Below are 21446 nucleotides of genomic sequence, written 5' to 3'. Positions count from 1 at the left end.
TCCCGGGAGAACGATTGATAAGTGTTCTTCTCTTGGATCGACGCTGCATCATCCACCCAGCAGACCAGGCCAGCACAAACACGGTCCGAGCTAGGCTTCTCTGACAATTTGTTTTTAAACAAAGGGCTGCCGTGTTAAAGGCCACGGAGGAGACTGTTGTAAAACTCTTAAAGATACCGTACCCTATTCACCGATCGCTACTGTAAATTTAAAGAAAACCCACATTTTTAAGTTAGCCCCAGTTTACATATTTTACTATTTTATTTTCTTAAATTTGTCGGGGAGGCGAGAGCAAGGACATCACTTTCCTCCCCTTAACAGAAAACGTACTCAGGCTTTCTGTCTATACTTCCGGCATTAAGACGATGGCGGATAGCAGTGGGACGCCCTCACGCATGCGCACATAGCTATGGCTTTTATTTTGTTTCCATAGCGATGTTCCTGTGACAAGGGCAAATCCGGAAGCTGAGGTCTTGCCACCCACAGTTATGTGACCCGAAACGGGAGGAAAGCAAAGCAAATTTCCTCTTCCTCCTCACGAAGGAAGATACCACCGCTGCTTTGGCCACCTGCCCAGGTCATGCAAGAGCAGCGCTTTAACGACATCTACGGTGGCGTCATTACCTTGCAGCGCCGCTCGTACGACGCCGCTTCCTGCCGCGAGTTCTCCGTTTGCGCACCGAAGCTGTCCCTGCGCGCGCTCACTGCCTGCACGTGCTCCGTCTGGCTCACCGCCTATGCGCTCTTTGCCTATACAGAGGTAAGCTTGCGCGTTATTTCTCCCGGTATGGGCCAGGCAGGCAGCGCTGCTTTTTATTCAGGTCATTGGTAACCAAAACCATGCTTGACGTGCACCTGTTTAGACTAATTAATTTTATTAATTAAAATGACTACACAGTTATTCACGTCAATATTATGTGTTTCACTGGGGGGTGGCAGCAGCAGCATGTAAAGTGATTTGTTTCCCAGAGGTGGTGATTCACCTTTTTTTTTTTTTGGACCATGCAGTTTCCTCCAGCTCAACAAGAACCAGGGCTAGAATTCGGTACTATCAATCTTATAGGATCATTTATCAAATGCGTTATGGTGTTAACGCGTTAATGCACGCATTAATGCCATAACGCATGTGAAAAGTATAGTAGTGCATGGTGTAAATGCAAATTTTTGAGGGGGTGGGATCAGGGGAGGAGTTTAGGTGGGTTTTAGTAATATTAGGGGCCATATTGCGCCATGCGATAGCATGCGTTATGCTATCGCACAGTTTTAATGCCAGAAATAAAGCCAGGGAAAAAGCTGTAGTTAAGCTGTGCAATATGTCCGAAATGGACATAATGCAATTCGTGATAAATTTTTGGAATTGCATTTTGGCCATTTCTGGGCTTGAGGAGGGAGAGTGGGAGTGGAATGAGAGAGCCTCGGGGGAGGGCCTCACTGTGTGCACCTATTCCTATCTCTATAGGAGGGCCACCTTATAGGTCAAGGTGAGGGGTGGTTTAGGGGCCAGTTTTGCATGTAGAGTGAGACGTACGAACAGCACAGTACACCTTGGTGAAGACTTGACGTCATTTGGAGTGAGGAAAGACTCTCAAAGACAAAAATGTGTTCTATGTTCTCTCACCCAATGAGTCCATAAGCTTGGGTAAGAGAACATAAAACAAATTTTCATCTTTGTGAGACCAGATTGTATAAAGGAATAGTGTGCAGCTCCCGGGTACCTGGCGACCATGTTGAGGACGCACAGTTGAGTGTCACAGAGCACTTGCACAATGATGGAGTGGAAGATCTTTGTATTGTGGTAGATCTCCTTCCAGCCCTGCGGTGGGATTTTGGCTCTGTGAGAGGGGTCAATAGCTCCCAGAATATTAGAAAAGTTGGCAATGGCATAACTTTTTCTTCAAGTCCAGCAAGTCCTGCCTTTCACAAGGACGTCTTATGTAACAATGCGGTTACATAGAGCTGTTACGGCATGGCCCACACAGTGGGGAAAAAGAGGTTTAGGACATTCTCCCGACGACTCCGGCTGTTGTTTGGAAGGAGCCAGGTGCCATAAAATGCAGGACGCACAACAGTTTGGTGAGGCCTGATATAGCACAGGACCTTTCCGTGACCGGATCCAGATCCCCTCTGAGTTCTTGGTATAAATCCATGATAGCCTGAGAGCTGAGGCGATATCTGGTAGCCACATGTTCCTCTGAATGCCCAGCAATGTGGTTCGTGGATGAAAATGTGCTCCCTGTACCACTTGCGTGCCCTCCTGTGTGGCAAGCCCTGCAGTGGGCCAGGATACTCCACCAGCGGGGCATGCAGCTCCTGGCTCCGGTGCGAGTGCTTGCCTGTTGCTGTTGCTGAGCGACCCAAAGCATCCAGTATCCCACTACTAATACACTTCCCCCCCTAACATCGTAGTTTTAGGAAGACAGGGCAGGTAACAAAAGCTGTTTTTATTGGGCCAGTAGGGCTGTATAGGTGTGTCTGAGAGAAGGCCTTTTTTATGATATGGAATAATAGCCGCGATCCACAATAACAGCTGCTATGGCATGATAAAAACTTTTTTTTTTTTCACGTACCGCAAAAAAAAAAAAAAAGTGTTGCTATTTCCCACATTAATCCTGTATTATACGTTATTTTACAGAAAAATATGGTAGGAGTCCTTTACTTGCATGATTTTCCTGGTTTTGCGTACTCATATTTCCATGTTAGTGAGCAACGCAATAAAGATCACGTTTATCACGTGTTAGATCCCTTTTTATCGCTTGATAAGGCCCTAACTCAGTTTGATGAATGACCCTGTTATCTGGATAAGTTTATCCAGCTGATTTTAGATAGCTCTTCGACTGCCCTAAAGTTATCCAGCTATGTTAGCCTGATAATGCTAAAATTTGGTGTTTATCTGGCTGACTTAGCCTGCTGCATTCTGGAATGCTCTCACCCTAGCCCCTGAGTTAACCAGATAAAAATGAGGGCTAGAAGGTTTAGCCAAATAAAAAGTTATCTGGCTAACTTAGGGCCAGTCAGTGCAGAAGGATTTTCAAATCTTGCCATTTGTCTGGCTGAGTCTGAACTTAGCTGGGCAAATGACGCTGAATATCGTCATCTGTAGTAATCTAGTATTTAAAAAAAATCAAAAAATCTTTATATTTTTTGCATTTTTTTATCCTGCATTTTTTATTCTAAATATTGTCAAGCAAATGGTATCTTTATGCCTTGGAATGCCTGCTGCTCTTGTCTTTTGAGTCCCATCTGTTAGGCTCACTATCTAGCTGCTAGAAAGTTAGTGTCAAGGTTTTTACACTACACATAGTGTTCCCCCCCAAGAGGGACTATAATTTTTGTGATATCTTTCTAATTATGTTCTAGCTTCTACTGCTCTAGGCCTGCCACATGAACCCCACATCAGAACATCCTGAATGCCCCCATTCAAAGTGTCAGGATTTCTTCTTGACAGCATGTTCTAGTAATCATTGTTTACCTGCCCTTTTCATTGTATTTATCTCCGCACTGACTTAAAATAAAGTGCTGTTTAGGCCAGATCTACTAAAGGATTGTTTTCCATTTTGTGTTTATGGAAAAAATGCCTACTACATAGGCCCATAACTCAGTACTCGACCTAAGAAGGTATTCAGCTGTGTGCACGTTAACACATGGTTATGTCTGTGTATTTTTGTGTACCGAACTTTCACTCCCAATTTTACAAGGAGTTTAGTACACAAAAAATGTGTGCACAAATTCATACTCCTCTGTTAATCAAGGAACTAGCTATTGCGCCCCAACTTAGAGAAGTGCAAAGGCTTAAATTGTGTTTTCATATCACTGCAAATTTAACCCCTGCTCAGAGATGGAGTAAAGATTCCGGGGCTGGTGTTAGTCTGTAGGGCTGCAGCTGCCCTACAGGAGGAGTAGTCTAGTGGTTAGAGTAATGGGCTACAAACCAGGGAAACCAGGTTTCAAATTCCCCAGCTGCTCCTTGTGACCTTGGGCAAGCGACTTTACCTTCCATTGCCTTATTTACTAAAGCTTTATGGGAAAAATGCTTAGAAAATGAGGCCCTCAGGCTATAGTTAAATTTAGTTACTGTAGGTATTTTATCTGCTTTGAAGTGCTGAAAAGTGTATCATAAACTAAGTATATTTTTTCATGTGCACACTTTTGGGTTAGCATGCTTTATTTAACTCCCAGTATATTAGCATACCTTTAGCTTACTGCATTGGGAATTAACTCGTTTTAGCACAGATTCCCAAACCTGTCCTGGGGACTCCACAGCCAGTCAGGTTTTCAGGATATCAGCAATGAATATGCATGAGATAAATTAACATATACAGTCGCCGTGATATGCAAATTTATCTAATTCATAGTCATTGTGGATATTCTGAAAGCCTGACTAGCTGTGGGGTCCCCAGGACAGATTTGGGAAACCCTGTTTCAGCATGTGAGTAAAATAGATATGCACTGAAGTTCAGCATACCTTTTTCACTTACATCTTATTACAGTGGGCTCTTAGTTTTGGTCAGATTTTAGGGAGCTATAAAGTAATGTCAATCTTTCTGACTAAGTAATCCAACCAGTGTTTTCTTTTTGATTTTTCTTTTTAAATAATTTTATGTTTCTCACAGGACAAGCAGGATGGTAGTCCTCACATATGGGTGACATCACAGGATGGAGCCCAATCACGGAACACTTTTGTCAAAGTTTCCAGAACTTTGACTGGCCCCTACTGGGCATGCCCAGCATGGCACTAACCCTGCAGCCAGCAGGGTTCCCCTTCAGTCTTCTTTTTTCCGCGCAGCAGTAGCCTCGCGGTTAAGGAGCTCTGCAGAGATTCCTGACAGGATTTTTCCTCACGGAATTACTAAAAGTTAATTTGCCCCACAGGGGTCCCTCCTTCAACTTTTTCAAGCCGCGGTACTCAGGTAAGTTTTTACCCGTTCTCCGTCGATTACCGTCGATTTTGGCCCTCGCGGCCTACTGGCCGTCGACCGTACCGTGGCTCAATTTTTTCCATGGCCATGGCGTCGGGGTTCCGTTGGTGCTCGGACTGTAATCGCACCATGTCCATCACAGACCCCCATAAAGTCTGTGTAATGTGTCTTGGACGAGAGCACGATGTCTTGACCTGCACCAAATGTGCCCGAATGACACCAAAAGGTCGCAAGGCCAGAATGGAGAAGATGGAACTTCTCTTCCATGCTCAAACCATGACTCCGTCCATTGCATCGATGTTGTCAGAACCGGCACCGTCAACTTCGCGCCGGCATAGACGACATCTCGGCCTTCAACACCCTCTACTCCCCCTCAGGACCGAGGGGATCCTAGAGACAAACATCGCCATTGACATTGAAAGTCTCAGACCATTGGTGCTGATACGCCCGTCAGCGCCACCGAGCCATCCATCGATGCCCTCAATGCCTGCGCCGGTGCCTTCGATGCCTCCATCGGTGCCTCCAATCATTCCTTCGATTCCTTCGGAGCCTAGACCAGGACCCTCGGGTATCCCACCACCCCGTCCTCCTCTAGTTCCTAGAGGGGCAGGTGCTGATCCCTATAATACCTGGACTGATGATTCCTCCCCAGACACCGATGATTTGCCTTCACCACCTTCACCCACTGAAAGTAGAAAGCGTTCTCCTCCAGAGGACCTTTCCGTTATACATTTTTTGAACGAAATGTCTGAATTGGTTCCCTTCCAATTACAGACTGAACAGGATGGTAGACATCAGATGATGGAGTTGCTATAATTTCTGGATGCTCCCAAGGAAATAACCTCCATCCCTATCCACCAGGTTCTTCTGGATCTCCTCAAGAAGACCTGGGAACATCCTGGCTCCATTGCTCCAGTCTACAGAAAAGCTGACACTACCTATTTGGTGCAGTCAGCTCCGGGTTTTCAGAAACCTCAATTGGATCACCAATCTGTAGTGGTAGAATCTGCATAGAAAAGAGCAAAGAGATCAAAGCCTCACACTTCTTTTCCCCCTGGCAAGGAACAGAAGTTTCTAGATGCCATTGGTCGCTGTGTCTTCCAAGGATCAATGCTCATCTCCTGAATTGCTGCTTATCAGTTCTATATGACCCAATATAATAGGGTCATTTTTAAGCAGATACAAGATTTGCCTCAGCAATTTCAAGATCAGCTCCAAACCCTAGTAAACAAGGGTTTTGAGGCAGGCAAGCATGAGATCAGATCATCTTACGATATCTTTGACACTGCTACTAGAGTATCTGCAGCTGCTATTTCGGCAAGGAGATGGGCCTGGCTCAAGTCTTCCGACCTTCGCCCTGAGGTACAAGACAGGGTAGCCGACCTAACTTGTGTAGGAGATAATCTGTTTGGCGAACAGATTCAGTGGACGGTGGCGGAACTTAAGGACCATCATGAAACCCTAAGTCAGCTCTCTCTGATGCCTTCTGACTACTCTTCAAGACAGCCCTTCCGAAAGGACTCTAAAAAGTCATTCTTCCGCCTGAAGAAGTCCTACCCGCCACCAACCAGATCCCGTTCTACGAGACCTTTTCAAAAAGCCCAGTCTCGTCAGACATGGAAACAAAAACCGCAAGCAGCTCCTCAACCAGGTCCTGCTTCAGGTTTTTGACTTCTACCTAGAGAGCAGCCGCCAGCTTCCATTGTCTCACATACCAGTGGGAGGTCGACTGTGCCACTTCAACAACATATGGCACTCAATCACCTCAGACCAATGGGTACTGGTGAAAATTGCTCAGGGTTACCATCTGAACTTTCTCTCCATGCCACCGGACTCCCCACCTCTACCGACGTGGGGAACATCCGATCACTCCATCCTTCTGGATCAGGAGGTCTCCCTCCTTCTCCAGTCCAAGGCAATAGAACCCGTACCCTACTCTCAGCACGGCCTAGGTTTCTATTCTTGGTACTTTCTAATCCCCAAAAAGTCAACTACGATAAATCCTACTTAGTCCCATCTCAAACTTTGTCGTTCATTGGGGCAGACTTGGACACCTTATAGGCAAAGGCTTTTCTGCCTCGACAGCGAGCTCTCACCCTCGTGTCTCTTGCACACCAGCTGCAGTCTCAGCACTCCGCGACTGCACGCCACTTTCTCATCCTCCTGGGACACATGGCTCAGTTCATCCATCCGTTTGGCCATGAGTCATGCAGTGACTCAATGGACTCAAAGCATTCGGCCCCGTTGACCATTGTCCACGTAACCGACTCACTCAATCAGTCTCTTGCCTAGGGCTCCAGACCCTCAATTAACTCTCACCACCGATGCTTCCAACCTCGGCTGGGTAGCCCATGAGGCCAACCTGCAGACACAAGGATCTCTGTCTCCAGAGGAAGCCAAACACCAAATAAATTTCCTGGAGCTTCGAGCAATCAGATATGCTCTCAGGGCATTTCAGCATCACCTCTCAAATCAAGTTATCCTGATCCAGACTGACAACCAGGTGGCCATGTGGTACATCAACAAACAGGGAGGCACAGGCTCCTTCCTTCTGTGTCAGGAAGCTGCACAGATATGGGCGGAAGCTCTCTCCCATTCGATGTACCTCAGGGCCACCTACTTGCCGGGAGTGGACAATGTGTTGGCAGACAAGCTGAGTCGCATTTTTCAACTGCACGCGTGGTCTCTCAACCCCTCAGTAGTGAACTCCATCTTCCAACAATGGGGATATCCTCAGCGAGACCTCTTTGCGTCTTCTCAAAATCGCAAAGTAGAGAACTTCTGCTCTCTCATTCGCAGCAAACACGCTCAGCCCAGAGACGCATTCTCCCTCTCATGGGCAACCAGTCTACTTTATGCATTCCCTCCACTTCCTCTTCTCTCGAAGACTCTAGTGAAGTTACATCAGGACAAGGGAACCATGATCCTCATAGCACCTCACTGGCCACGTCAAGTGTGGTTTCCAGTACTTCAGGATCTTTCCATTCGCAGGCACATTCCCTTAGGAAAGGATCCGCTTCTGATCACTCAAAACGACGGGTGCCTCCACCACCTCAATCTTCAAGCCTTGTCCCTGACGGCATGGATGTTGAAAGGTTAATCCTTCAGCCACTTAACCTTTCTGACCCAGTTTCCTGTGTCCTGATTGCTTCACGAAAGCCTTCCACAAGAAAATCTTACTCTTACAAATGGAACAGGTTTACGTCATAGTGCTCTTCTCAGTCCCTTGACCCTTTTACCTGTCCAATCACAAGTTTTTGGACTATCTCTGCACTTATAGGAGTCAGGTCTCAAAACTTCTTCCATCAGAATGCATGTCACTGTGGTAGCCGCCTTCCATAAAGGTGTCTGTGATGTACCCATATCAGTGCAACCCCTTGTAACACGTTTTCTGAAGGGCTTGCTTCACCTCAAGCCTCCACTGCGTCCTCCAGCCCCTTCTTGGGACTTCATTCTGGTTTTGGGTTGGCTCATGAAACCAGCATTCGAGCCTCTTCAATCCTGTGATCTTCACTATCTCACATGGAAAGTGATTTTCCTTCTGGCAATCACTTCGGCTCGCAGAGTTAGTGAATTACAGGCTCTAATTACCAATCCGCCTTACACTAAACTTCTGCAGGACCGGGCAGTACTCCGCACTCACCCTAAATTTTTGCCTAAGGTAGTTTCGGACTTTCATCTCAATCAATCCATTATACTACCTACCTTTTTTCCCAGACCCCATTCCAATCCAGGAGAGCAGGCTCTGCATACCCTTGACTGCAAACGGGCTCTAGCGTTCTTCCTAGACCGTACAGCTGCCCACAGGAAAAGCACTCAATTGTTTGTCTCTTTCCATCCTATCAAATTGGGGCAGCCTGAGGGTAAACAGACTCTCTCCTCCTGGTTGGAGGACTGCATATCCTTTTGCTATCAGCAAGCGGGCATTCCACTTCAAGACTGTGTTAAAGCACACTCTGTGAGGGCCATGGCGACTTCAGTAGCACACCTGCGATTGGTGCCACTTCCTGACATTTGCAGGGCTGCCACCTGGAGTTTTCTCCATACTTTTACAGCCCACTATTGCTTGGACAAAGCCGGAAGACAAGATTCCATCTTCGGCCAATCTGTCCTGCATAACCTATTCACAAGTTGACGTACCAACACCCTTCCGCCTGCCCGTTAGGGTTCAGGATGCCCTCGGCCAAATCTCAACCCAGTGGTTGTGCCTGTTGCACGTCTTGGGTACATTTGGTGCATGCTTGGTACTCACCCATATGTGAGGACTACCATCCTGCTTGTCCTGTGAGAAAGCAAATGTTGCTTACCTGTAACAGGTGTTCTCACAGGACAGCAGGATGTTAGTCCTCACGAAACCCGCCTGCCACCCTGCGGTGTTGGGTTCGTAACGTTTTCTTATTTTATTTTTCGGCACTACCTGTAGCTTTTAAACAAGACTGAATGGGGACCCCTGCTGGCTGCAGGGTTAGTGCCATGCTGGGCATGCCCAGTAGGTGCCAGTCAAAAGTCTGGAAACTTTGATAAAAGTGTTCCGTGATTGGGCTCCATCCTGTGATGTCACCCATATGTGAGGACCAACATCCTGCTGTCCTGTGAGAACACCTGTTACAGGTAAGCAACATTTGCTTTATTGCATTTCTATAATAGAAATAACTAGCAGAGGGAAAACAGTAACATTTTACATCATTTAACAATATAATATATATCAAGAAAAATTTCCCAAAGTCCACTTTAATTAAAAGAAAAAAAGGAAAGGCACAAGAAAAAGGAGAAAACCGATACAAAAGATTTTGAAGGTGTGCAGGTGCAGCACACTGCCAAGCCACTTCTAATTAAAGGCCCTGAACATTAGGTGATGACTTCAGCAGGGAGCCTCGGGGAAGCTGGCTGAGATGAAAGCTGATGCTGTCCTTAGTCTCTCGCCGCAGAGCCACTCCTGATATAGGCCCTGGACATGAGGGGGAAGGTGGCTGTAATGAAAAACAGCCGGTGGGAGCTTGCTGACCCTGCCCTTGGTTTCCCGCTGCAGAGCGCGGTGGAGTCTCTCCAACGTGACCCCCACAGTCAGTGATTTCTGTCCAATGTTCCTGTAAAATTGGTTGAATAATTTTGGAGGATTCAATTTAAAAGTATCTGTTGCACATAAAAACTTGAGAGATGCTCCTTTTTTTCTGCATTATGGAATGTGAATTTCTATTGACCAAAAGAACAAAGATTGAAGTAACCTGCATGGAGTGGCAATTGCACACCTAAACAGCATGATAAGCAGACTGGCTGGACCATTTATCTGCCATCATGTACTATGTTACTCTGTTATTATGAGAAGCAAGGTTGTGCGATACTGTAGATGTTACCAGGCAGAGACAGATAAAATAGTGTGGCAGCTTCAAACCAGCTGGACCATGTCAGAAAATGAAATTGGAAAATTCTTTAAAGTTAAAAATGAAAGCCTGGGTTTTCAGGATATCCACCATGAATATGCATGAGATAGATTTGCATACAATGCCTCCATTTTATGTAGATCTATCTAAGAACATAAGAAAATGCCATACTGGGTCAGACCAAGGGTCCATCAAGCCCAGCATCCTGTTTCCAACAGTGGCCAATCCAGGCCATAAGAACCTGGCAAGTACCCAAAAACTAAGTCTATTCCATGTAACCATTGCTAATGGCATTGGCTATTCTCTAAGTGAACTTAATAGGAGGTAATGGACTTCTCCTCCAAGAACTTATCCAATCCTTTTTTAAACACAGCTATATTAACTGCACTAACCACATCCTCTGGCAACAAATTCCAGAGTTTAATTGTGCGTTGAGTAAAAAAGAACTTTCTCCAATTAGTTTTAAATGTGCCCCATGCTAACTTCATGGAGTGCCCCCTAGTCTTTCTACTATCCGAAAGAGTAAATAACCGATTCACATCTACCCGTTCTAGACCTCTCATGATTTTAAACACCTCTATCATATCCCCCCTCAGTCGTCTCTTCTCCAAGCTGAAAAGTCCTAACCTCTTTAGTCTTTCCTCATAGGGGAGTTCCATTCCCCTTATCATTTTGGTAGCAAAATGCATATTCATGGTGGGTATTCTGAAAACCTGGCTGTTTGTGGCTCTTGAGGGACCAGAGTTGGCCATCCCTGATCTAGAAACAAGGAAATACATTTTAAAAAACTGATTAGGAGGCTGCGCTGCTTTCAAGAAGGGTTTTAAGATAGTCAATGAAATCTCAGCTTTGTTGAGCAGCTCAGATTGAAGCCCTTCTTTGAACATTTAGAGGAGTGTCTGATAGGAGGTAAGATTTTACATGTCAAATGTGTGAAAATATCTTTGTTAATTTTATTCATATGATGGTAAACGTGTAAATATAACGTGATGCCCTCATGTTAAAAACTTTTTTCTTTTTTCACAGAACAGTGTGGTGCTCTCAGCTGCTATATTTGTCACCTTGATTGGGCTGCTGTTCTATCTGCATTTTGTGAAAATTGACCAGGAGTCCTTGCTAGTTATTGCTTCACTTGGAATTCAGATGACCTCTTCCTATGCCTCGGGAAAGGAGAGCACGACTTTCATAGAAATGAACAAAGTGAAGGATGTTGTCATCAATGAAGCCATTTACATGGTATTTTCTAATGAGATTTCTTTTTTTCTTAGTTTTGTATGTGATGCATGTTCTGTGCTGTTCCTTCAGTTATTGAGTAACGTCAGGTTGCTGTTGGTATGAATCTCAGAAACCGAGAATATGATGACAGTAAGGACTCTTCTGAAGAAGGTAGTGTTTCTAGTGGCCAACCAGAAGAATTTTGGAGCTCCAAGTGCTGTCATGCAGGGATCCTTATTTAGTGTTTTCCAAGGAAGGGAGCACCATTCAGCTAGTCCCTTCTTTTTTGCCTAAGGCAGTTTTGGAATTCCATCTGACCCAAGTGATCTTCCTACCAGCATTTAGGAAGTGGGAGTGCATAGGGTCCTGGAAGACGTTGCATCTCTTGGAAGTAAGAAGGGAACTGATTTATTACCTGAAGGCTACGAATGCCTTCTGAAGGTTGGATATTCTTTTTATCCTGTTCAGAGGACAACCTGAAGGAAAGGCATCCAGTGCTAGGTGGATAAAGGAGGTTGTTGACTTAGCTTACGTTGGTCAAGGCAGGCCAGTGCTGGAAAAGCTTAGAACACACTCTACTAGAGGATAGACCTTATCTTTGGCAGAATACAGATTAGTTGCGCCACAAGACATCTGTAGGGTAGCAACATACATCACTGCATTTATTTGTGAAACATTAGAAGCTGGACATTCAGGTTAAGGAGGATTCCATGTTTGGTGCTAAAATTCTGGAGATGGTAGTGGCTTTTCCCCACCCAGAGGAGGCACTGTTTTGGCACATCCCACTTGTCTGGACCAGTCTCGCAGGATAAGGAAGGTGAAATTTAAGCATACTTGTTAATTTTCGTTCCTTGAATCCTGACAAACCAGCTTAGAAGCCACCTGGGACCAGAGCACAAGCATTAAGAAATGCCAGAAAAAAGAGAAAATGTGAAAGGAAGTTATTTATTTTTTTTAGTGGCAGGATTAGTTTAAGTATGTTTAAAGGACCCTCTTAGTATTGGCATAAATGGGTGGGGGAAAAGAAAAGGAAGAACAGAAGTGCCAGTACTTGGCATGCTGATGAGTAGGGTAATTTATTCTCTTCTTTTATTCCTTTTTTTCCTCTTCTTTTAAATTTGTGGGAAAGGGGGGGGGGGAGCGAGGTCACCTTTGCAGGTAAATCCAAGGTCTTGGGCAAGGGAGTACTGGCAACCTTTCCTGCTTTACCAAGCTATACAGGAATACATGATGTCAGAAAAGACTTGTCTTCTTTGTGTCCATCTGCTGGAAAGGAAGTGAAACCCACTCACCTGAGCTGGTCTCTCAGGACTCAAGGAAAGGAAATTTAACAGGTACGTTTAATCTAGATAACCAGTGAAATTTATCTGAAAATATTGTTGGTTACGCTGCCTTTTTTTATAGATTTCTGAGGAATTGCTTCAAATACTGAAATTGGAGCTTGCTTTGGATATCTGTTAGTGTAAAGATAATATTTGTTATTTTATTTGTTATTTTAGCAAAAGGTTATCTACTATCTGTGCATACTTATAAAAGATCCCGTGGAACCTCACGGAGTGTCTGAAGTAGTTCCAGTATTCCAGGTGAGAATGACACAGGTAAATATGATATGTTGGGGAAAAGTCAACATGGTTTCTGTAAACAGTCATCTCACTGATCTATTGGAGTTTTTTGAGGATGTTGAAAAATGAATAACTAAGGAGATCTAGTTTACTTTATTTACAGCCTTTACATGGCAACCTGCACAGGACACCTGACAATAAACAAAATTAACACAAATTTAGGGGCCGATGCAATATTTGTGCTTAGAAAACGGGCGCTCAGTGTTGAGCGCCCGTTTTTCTAATGCGCGCCCAGCCACCTCTCCTGGGCATGCAAAGCAATATTTAAATGAGGGGTCGTGCTAAAAAGGAGGCATTAGGGAAAATTGTGCGTCCCTAGTGCCTGCTTGGCATCAGGTGCACAGGAGAAGTGGCTGTCAGTGTGGGTTAGGAAAACTGATGCTCAATACAACGTCCATTTTCTCTTGCTACCGGCATAATATACACGCACAGAACTAGGAATCTGCTTTCTGTGGTTCTTCCGATTAAAATGATACTAATAGGGGGAATCAAAGAAAGCAGGATTTTTTGCTTTTATCAATGAACCCTTGAGTGCAGCATACCTTTACGCCAGCCCCGGGCTGGCATAAAATTTGCCACATTGCAATAGGTGCATTGGCCACTTGGGAAATTTTTTACATCGTGGGTATTAGCTAATAGCCTAATCTACGTGGAATTTACATGTGCTGAGTGCTATTAGCTATGCAGCATTTTGGACACACTAATCCTCATATTGCATTGGGGGTTATGTACGCACCTTCAAAACGCTTGTTCAATCGTGTGTTAAGCTGTGTGCTAGCCGCAGCTTACTGTATTGCATCGGCCCCTTAAAGTGGTAAAGAGCTATCTGGTGAATGAAGTGAGACAAAATGAAAGAGAGCAATTAGACATTTTGATAATCCAGTTTGAAGAAATGTGATTTGCTTTTAGATTGAAAGTTGGTCAGAGAATTGGCTTCTTAGATGTCAGATAAGGGATTGTTCCAGTGTCAAAAGTGCAAGAAGATTAAAGCTATCTCGGGGTGAAAAATGCTCGTTCACCTAAATATGCCTTGTTGGGTATTTTTGTTCCTTATCCCAATCGAAGTACACAGCACATTATCCCAGGACAAGCAGGATGCTAGTCCTCACATATGGGTGACATCATTGATGGAGCCCTATTGCGGAAAACTTTCTGTCAAAGTTTCTAGAAACTTTTGACTGGCCCTGTGAGGCCACTGAGCATGCCCAGCATACCATGATATTCTCTGCCACAGGGGTCTCTCTTCAGTCTTCGTTTTTCCGCGCTGCTGTAGGCATCGCGGAGCAGGAGCTTTGTGAGATTTTCTCACAGTGTTTTGCTGACTAAAAGTCACTTTTTCTCAAATAAATTCTCCCACATGGGATCTCTCAGGTTTCCACCGGCTGGTGAGTAACCTTTGTCTCGTTTTACTTTCCGAGAAAAAATATTTTTCTCTCACACTTTCTTCTCATCGACGGCTGTCAACATTAAAATGGCTACGGGATTTAAAAAATGTCCCATCTGTAATCGGACAATGTCCATTACAGACCCACACCTTGAGTGTGTTCTTTGGGGGAAAAACATGATTTCACAACCTGCACTAAATGTGTAGAAATGACTCTGGAGGGACGAAAAGCCTGCCAAGAGAAGATGGAGCATCTATTCCATCTACAACTTCTGCCATCTCCCTCTACCTCGACTAAATCCTCTCCGGCCGGAGTCTCAGAAAGAATAATTTTGAAAAACTGGAAGGGTCGGGGGACCATCCATCGCCGATGTCATAGATAGCATCGACGAAGTCAGTGATGGAACACCGCTCGAAGCACCATCATCGACATCAACACACATCGACGCATGCGGCACTTCTTTCCCCAGAGGAACCTACCGCAAAACAGCCAAGAGTTCAGGAAACGCCGGTACCTTTGACGCCGGGGCCTTCACCCCATGAAGATGCACCAGTAGTTGAACCTCCACAAGGCTCTGTGGAGGTTCCATCGACACCTACACTGCCACCGTGTACAGCTGCTCTACCTGCACCAGCTGTTCCACAGGAATTGTCGGATTTCATCCATCAAGCGGTGCTCCAGGCCTTACAAGAAGAGATGTCGATTCCGGGGCCTCCACCGATGCCGGTGCCTCCACTGATGCCGGTACCAGTACCGAAGCCGGTACCTGCACCATTGCCGACAACCCCTTCGATGCCGGTGCCTGCACCGATGCCGGCACCACAACTCAAGTCGATGCCGAGACGACCATCGATGCCAAAGCTGATTCCATCGTTGATACCAGACCTGATACCATCGATGCCGATGTTACCTGGGGCTCCAGGACATCCTGAGCTGGCGCTGTACCAACTTCTCATGAAAAGATTCGATGAAGTAGTCGGTGCTCTTCCATCCATACCACAAGAAGAGATTCCTGGATGGATTCCCTTCGATGACCCGCAACCAGGTCCCTCAGGAGTTCCTCGTCCACCAAGATCCTTTCCCATATCTCCCCATCAAGATGATCCGTACGATACTTGGGATGAGGGACATACAGACACTTCCTCTGAAGACTTTACGTCGGATCCTTCACCTCCAGACCAAAAGATAAAATCTCCACCAGAGGATTTATCCTTTACTAATTTTGTCCAGGATATGGCGGACACCATACCCTTCACCTTGGTGATGGAGGAGGATTCTAGGCAACAAACATTGGAGGTTCTCCAATTTGTGGATCCTCCAAAACAAGTAGTAGCCATACCTGTTCATCAAGTCCTCCTGGACTTACAGCATCGACTTTGGGAGCGCCCATGCTCAGTACCTGCTGTCAATAAAAGAATGGACACTACTTATTTGGTACAGTCTATTCCTGGCTACCAAAAGGCACAGCTTCCACCACCAATCAGTGGTTGTGGAATCCACACAAAAGAAATCAAAAAGGATAAGGCCGGAGACGGGTGACGTCACGCACCTGAATGGCGGCCTGAGCCAGTTGCTCCGGAGTGCCTAACGCTATTATTGAAAAGAATCGAGCACCATCCGCTCTTTCCCGCATATACGGGATCATATCGATACCCTGAAACATCCACGGTATGACATCCAAGCGCAAGGGACCCGATTTGCGGCAGTTTACCTACACGAAGGGGAAAGGAGACGAAGGGCCCACCGAAGACTCAGAGGTGCCGGCCGAACCCCTCGAGGCGATGGAAGAGGGAGAGAAGTCCGATTCGGAGATAGGTCCGAGAGACACAACTATGCCCACCCGGGATGAATTCCGGCGTTGGTTTCAGGATCTACGGCAGGACATGAAAACCAACAAACGGGAGATGATGGAGCAGATGGCGGAGATGCGGGAAGAAATGGCGGCCATAGGCCGGCGGGTTGACGACTGCGATATCCGCTTGGAGGGCCAAGCAATACGCCTGGATCAGCTGCAGGAAGCAGAGGTCTCCCTTAACCAGAAATGTGTAGACGTCACGGCGAAATTGGAAGATCTCGAAAATAGAAGTCGCCGCTGTAATCTGAGATTTCGGGGCATCCCAGAGACTGAGTTATATACTGACTGCGAGGCGGTGGTGCGCTCTCTATGTAAGTTTTTTCTCTCACCCGACACGTCAGGGGAGCCCTCAGCAGGGGAGCTGGACATAGAAATTGAACGGGCACATCGTACCTTGGGCCCCCGGGGCAATAACCAGCCGCGTGATATCATTGCTTGCTTTTTACGATTTCCTATCAAGGAGCGGATCCTAGCGGTAGCGCGCCGACAACAATCCTGGCAGTGGGAGTCGCATCAAATTGCGGTGTTTACTGACCTCTCTTCTATCACACTGAAAAAGCGGCAAGAATATCAGCCTGTCACAACAGTGCTTCGCAGAGAGAAACTACGCTACCGGTGGTTGTTCCCGGGGGGTATAGCGATCACTATTCAGGGAGTTACATCAAAGGCCCTCAGTGTCACAGAAGCAGCCGCCATCTTGATGACGGCAGGGTTCCCGGTCACAGTACCAGCACCGCAGCCGCAGCGCCCGAGACCGGAGGTCAGACGATGGCAGCGGGTGGAGCACGGAGGTCGCCGGCTGCGCAGGAACCTAAGTGGACAGCTTGCAGCTGCGATGGAAAAACGGGATGAGACCTGATGTAGCCATCTCTGATCGACTTGAAGAATTTATGTGACTGATTTGACTTTTTGGCGAGTATTTTGGCGGGTTTTGATGGGGCAGCAGCGCTTGGGCGATGGTGAATGCTTGGGTAATCTGGTTTGATGTGATGCGAGTGGCATCGGGGGATACAGTTCAAATGTTTCACATAGGGTTGTTAAAACTCAGCTCGGTTCATACAGTGTTTAAGGTGCATGGCACTGGAGTAGCGGAGGGCCGCTACAGGGACTTCCCTGGTCTCCTCTGCTTCAGCAGACGCGCCATGCGGGTGTGGCGCATGTTTCAAAGGGGGGTTGGGGGGGAGGGGGAGGGAAGTGAGAAGGGGGGGAATGTGGAACGATAGGATAACCGTGGTGATTGACAACTATGGAGCAGAAACCGGGACTTGTGCACCCATATATTTGATGAGGGGGAGTGGATGTGTAGGGTGGGCTTTGCAGAGATTCTGGCTAGGCATGCCTGCTACCTTTGCATTATCCGTTAATAGTACATTGACACCATGATGGCGGTACATATTTACTCTCTCAATGTTAAGGGGCTCCATACCCCAAGAAAAAGACACCTCCTTAGGCAGGATATTAAATCCCTAGGAGCTCAGATAATATGCCTTCAAGAGACCCACTTAACCAAACGGTATGAACATTTACTACACTGGCCAGAGTTCCCACACAGGGTGTTTTCTGCGGCCAGACCGAAGGCGAAATATACCGGAGTCTGTATACTTTTCTGTAGAGGGGAGGACTATGTTTTACGCAAACAAATTAGTGATGAGAATGGGCGATATGTGCTTGTCTGTTTTGAATATCAGGGGACCACCTATACTTTATTGAATATATATGCCCCTAATGATCATCAGAGAGATTTTTATTCTCAGCTTGATGAGGTACTAGATAAAGAAGGGGAGGGACTATTACTAGTGGTAGGCGATTTTAATTTAACCCTGGATCCCCTCTTGGACACTTCTAAGGGGGCTCAGGAAGGTTCCCGTTCTCATCGACGACGTTTGAAATCTCTTATACAAGCTTGGCATTTGATCGACCCCTGGAGACAGCAGAATCCAACGGGACGTGAATACACGTATTTTTCTGCAGCTCACCAATCATACTCCCGTATAGATTTCTTTCTGATTGATTCTCTCTTGGTGGACAGAATAGGGGATGTGGATGTACAGCCCATTACTTGGTCAGATCATGCTTCTATAACGTTACAATTGAGGGGTCGCTGCGTAGCCTCCGGTATTAAAAATTGGAAGTTAAATGACACCTTATTGCGGGATGCTACCTTCTGTCAACAGATAACTGATGGCATTAGAGAGTACGTTGCTGTTAACAAGGGGACACCCACCTTGATATGGGACTGCCTTAAAGCAGTCTTGAGAGGACGTTGTATTTCTCAGGGAGCTTATGTAAAACGTACTAAATTGGCACACCAACAGTTGCTTCTTCAGAAGATTGAGGCCTTGGCCCGGGAGCATAAAACAACGCTTTCGGGGGCTACCTATGCTACCTTACAGCAGGTTCGATCAGACTTAAAAACGCTAGCCTCGGCTGAGCTGACGGACAAATTAAAAATGCTGAACTTAGAAAGATATGCATGGGGAAATAGATCTGGGAAACTTTTGGCCAGGTATTTACGGCGCAGGCAAACCCAGAATCAGATTTTGGGCATTCAGGCGGTCGGGGGTGAGCTGTTAACCTCTCCCCCGGATATTCGCAAGCGATTCCAGGAATTTTATGGTACTTTATATTCCGCTGAACCGCATATTACTGCAGACGAGATTAAGGGTTATCTTGACGGGGTTACCCTTCCTGCTTTAACGCCAGAAGAACGTCTCATGTTGGACCAGGAAATCTCCACTTTGGAAATACAGTGGGCTATTGGGGATCTCAAGGCCAACAAAGCTCCTGGCCTCGATGGCTACACACCCCAATTCTACAAAACCTTTGTTCACTCCTTAACCCCTCTACTCGGCGAGCTATTTAACTACCTGCGAGATGGGGATCCTTTGAGGCCCGGTTCTAATGAAGCTGGAATCACCATCCTGGGGAAACCGGGGAGGGACCCCACACAGTGTGGCTCGTACAGACCCATATCCCTTCTTAATATTGACCTTAAAATTTTAGCTAAAATTATGGCAAATAGAATGAATAGAGTCATGGGGAAGCTAGTACACACAGATCAGGCGGGGTTCATTCCTGGTAGGATGGCGGCGGACAACATTCATAAAATTGTTGATTTAATATGGTGGGCCAGAAAGGAGGGGGTGCCGTTGGTCTTACTCTCCGTAGACGCGGAGAAGGCCTTCGACATGGTGCACTGGCCATTTTTATTTCAGACTTTACGGGCCATGAATTTTGGGGACAAATTTTTAACCTGGTTAAGGTTGTTGTATACCAACCCCACAGCTCGGGTAAAGGTTAATGGAACCTACTCTGAAGCCTTTGACATTCAGCGGGGAACGCGCCAGGGCTGTCCCCTGTCTCCCTTATTGTTCGCCCTGTTTCTGGAGCCGTTGGCCACCACGGTGCGTAACACCTCGGGAATCCGGGGGGTGGAGTTGGGAGACAGGTCCTACAAGATGTCCATGTTTGCGGATGACATTTTGTTTACCCTAACTAAGCCGGCCATATCGTTACAAGGGGCATTGGATGCTTTAAGTACATTTGGCAAGGTTTCGGGATTTAAACTTAACATAGACAAGTCGGAGATCCTTAATATCACCCTGCCCACCTCTGAGCTGACGGATCTTAAAAGACAGTTTCAGTTCCGATGGGCGTCCTCTAAAATAAAATATTTGGGTGTATACATTAGTAAGGATCCAGCGGAGTTATACCAACTGAACTATCCGCCCCTAATCCGTAAAATTTTTGATGATCTAGATCGCTGGTCTGAGCTATATCTCTCCTGGACAGGACGAATAGCGTCGATAAAAATGAATGTGCTCCCCAGGCTTGGTTATTTGTTCCAGGCGCTTCCGATACATATCCCTGATGTGATGGTTAATAGCTGGCAGAAGCGTATTTTTTCCTATATCTGGAAACGCCGCCCTCCCAGGGTTTCTAGAGCGGTTCTTTACAGACCTAGGCTGAGGGGGGGCCTGGGGGTCCCTAATTTGCGGTGGTACCTGGTGGCATCCCAATTGCGAGCTCTGTTCGACTGGCACAGGTTAAAGGAAAAGAAGCAATGGGCAGTGATTGCTCAAGAGCAGGTGGGTGCGACTCCTCTTACTGCCATCATATGGCAGCCCAACAAAACGCGCCCCCCATTGGGCCAGGCTACTGCCTCCACTACCCATGTAGTACAGATTTGGGATAGGTGGCGGTTATCCTTGACAGGAGACAGACGGTACTATTATAGTTCCAACTTCCAAACGAACTCTAGATTTTCGGTGGGGCAGTCGTCCAGCACCTTTGGACGTTGGAAGGAGAGGGGGATACAAAGCTTTGGCCAATTATGGGGGTTGGAGGGACTTGTTCCTTTCGCTACACTGCAAGAGAGGTATGGCTTACCGCAGGGTGATGTATTCTTCTACCTACAAGTTAGACACTTCTTTCGGGCAGAGAAGGTGGGGAGAGATTTGGCCCTTGGGAGGACACAATTTGAGTCCTGGTGTGATCAAGCGGATACCTTGCGGAAGGCAATTTCGCAAGTTTATAATTATCTTAATACAGACCCCAAAATTAAGCCTGCGTATATGAAAGCCTGGGAGAGAGATTTGACACGATCCCTGTCGGATGAGGCCTGGGACCAGATTTTTGCTGGCACAAAAAGAGGTCTCCCCTACTCCCAGCTCATGGAGAATAGATATAAGATCCTACTTCGCTGGTATTATACGCCTACTAGACTGCATAAGTTTAAATCAACCTACGATAAACGATGCTGGAAAGGGTGTGGGGAGGACGGCACGTTTTACCATATGTGGTGGACCTGCCCCTACTTAATGCAATTTTGGGCGGACTTGACCTCTCTCCTTCGTGGAATGTTGGGAGGTGCGATGGTCCTCACACCTGAACAGGTGTTACTGAATCTGCCGTTTGACTTGCCAGCCCTTCACGGGAAACTAGCTACTTATGTTGTCGCAGCTGCTAAATGCCAAGTTGCCCTGGAATGGAAGTTGCCAGGTCCTATTGCTTTTGAGAAACTGCATGGCCGCCTGCGGACCCTTAGTTTGCTCCATGATAGCGTTGGTTCA

The 21446-nt window shown here is 46.4% G+C and overlaps 1 protein-coding gene across 4 annotated transcripts in view; it reads left to right on the top strand.

The window, feature by feature from the left end:
• Positions 1 to 371: 371 nt before the first annotated feature.
• PIGH (phosphatidylinositol glycan anchor biosynthesis class H) overlaps positions 372 to 21446 on the top strand; it is a 33243-nt gene continuing 12168 nt past the window's right edge. The window contains exons 1-3 of one of the 4 annotated variants that reach the window (XM_029598850.1): positions 372 to 760; positions 11324 to 11533; positions 13012 to 13110. In XM_029598850.1, the coding sequence (XP_029454710.1) occupies positions 581 to 760; positions 11324 to 11533; positions 13012 to 13110 (489 nt within the window). In that variant the 5' untranslated portion in view covers positions 372 to 580. The remainder of the gene's footprint in view (positions 761 to 11323; positions 11534 to 13011; positions 13111 to 21446) is intronic. The other 3 variants (XM_029598849.1, XM_029598853.1, XM_029598851.1) reach the window with 3 other exon arrangements.

This window comes from Rhinatrema bivittatum, chromosome 4 (genome assembly GCF_901001135.1).
Source record: "Rhinatrema bivittatum chromosome 4, aRhiBiv1.1, whole genome shotgun sequence".
Taxonomy (NCBI): domain Eukaryota; kingdom Metazoa; phylum Chordata; class Amphibia; order Gymnophiona; family Rhinatrematidae; genus Rhinatrema; species Rhinatrema bivittatum.
This window is presented reverse-complemented; position numbering and strand designations above follow the sequence as displayed.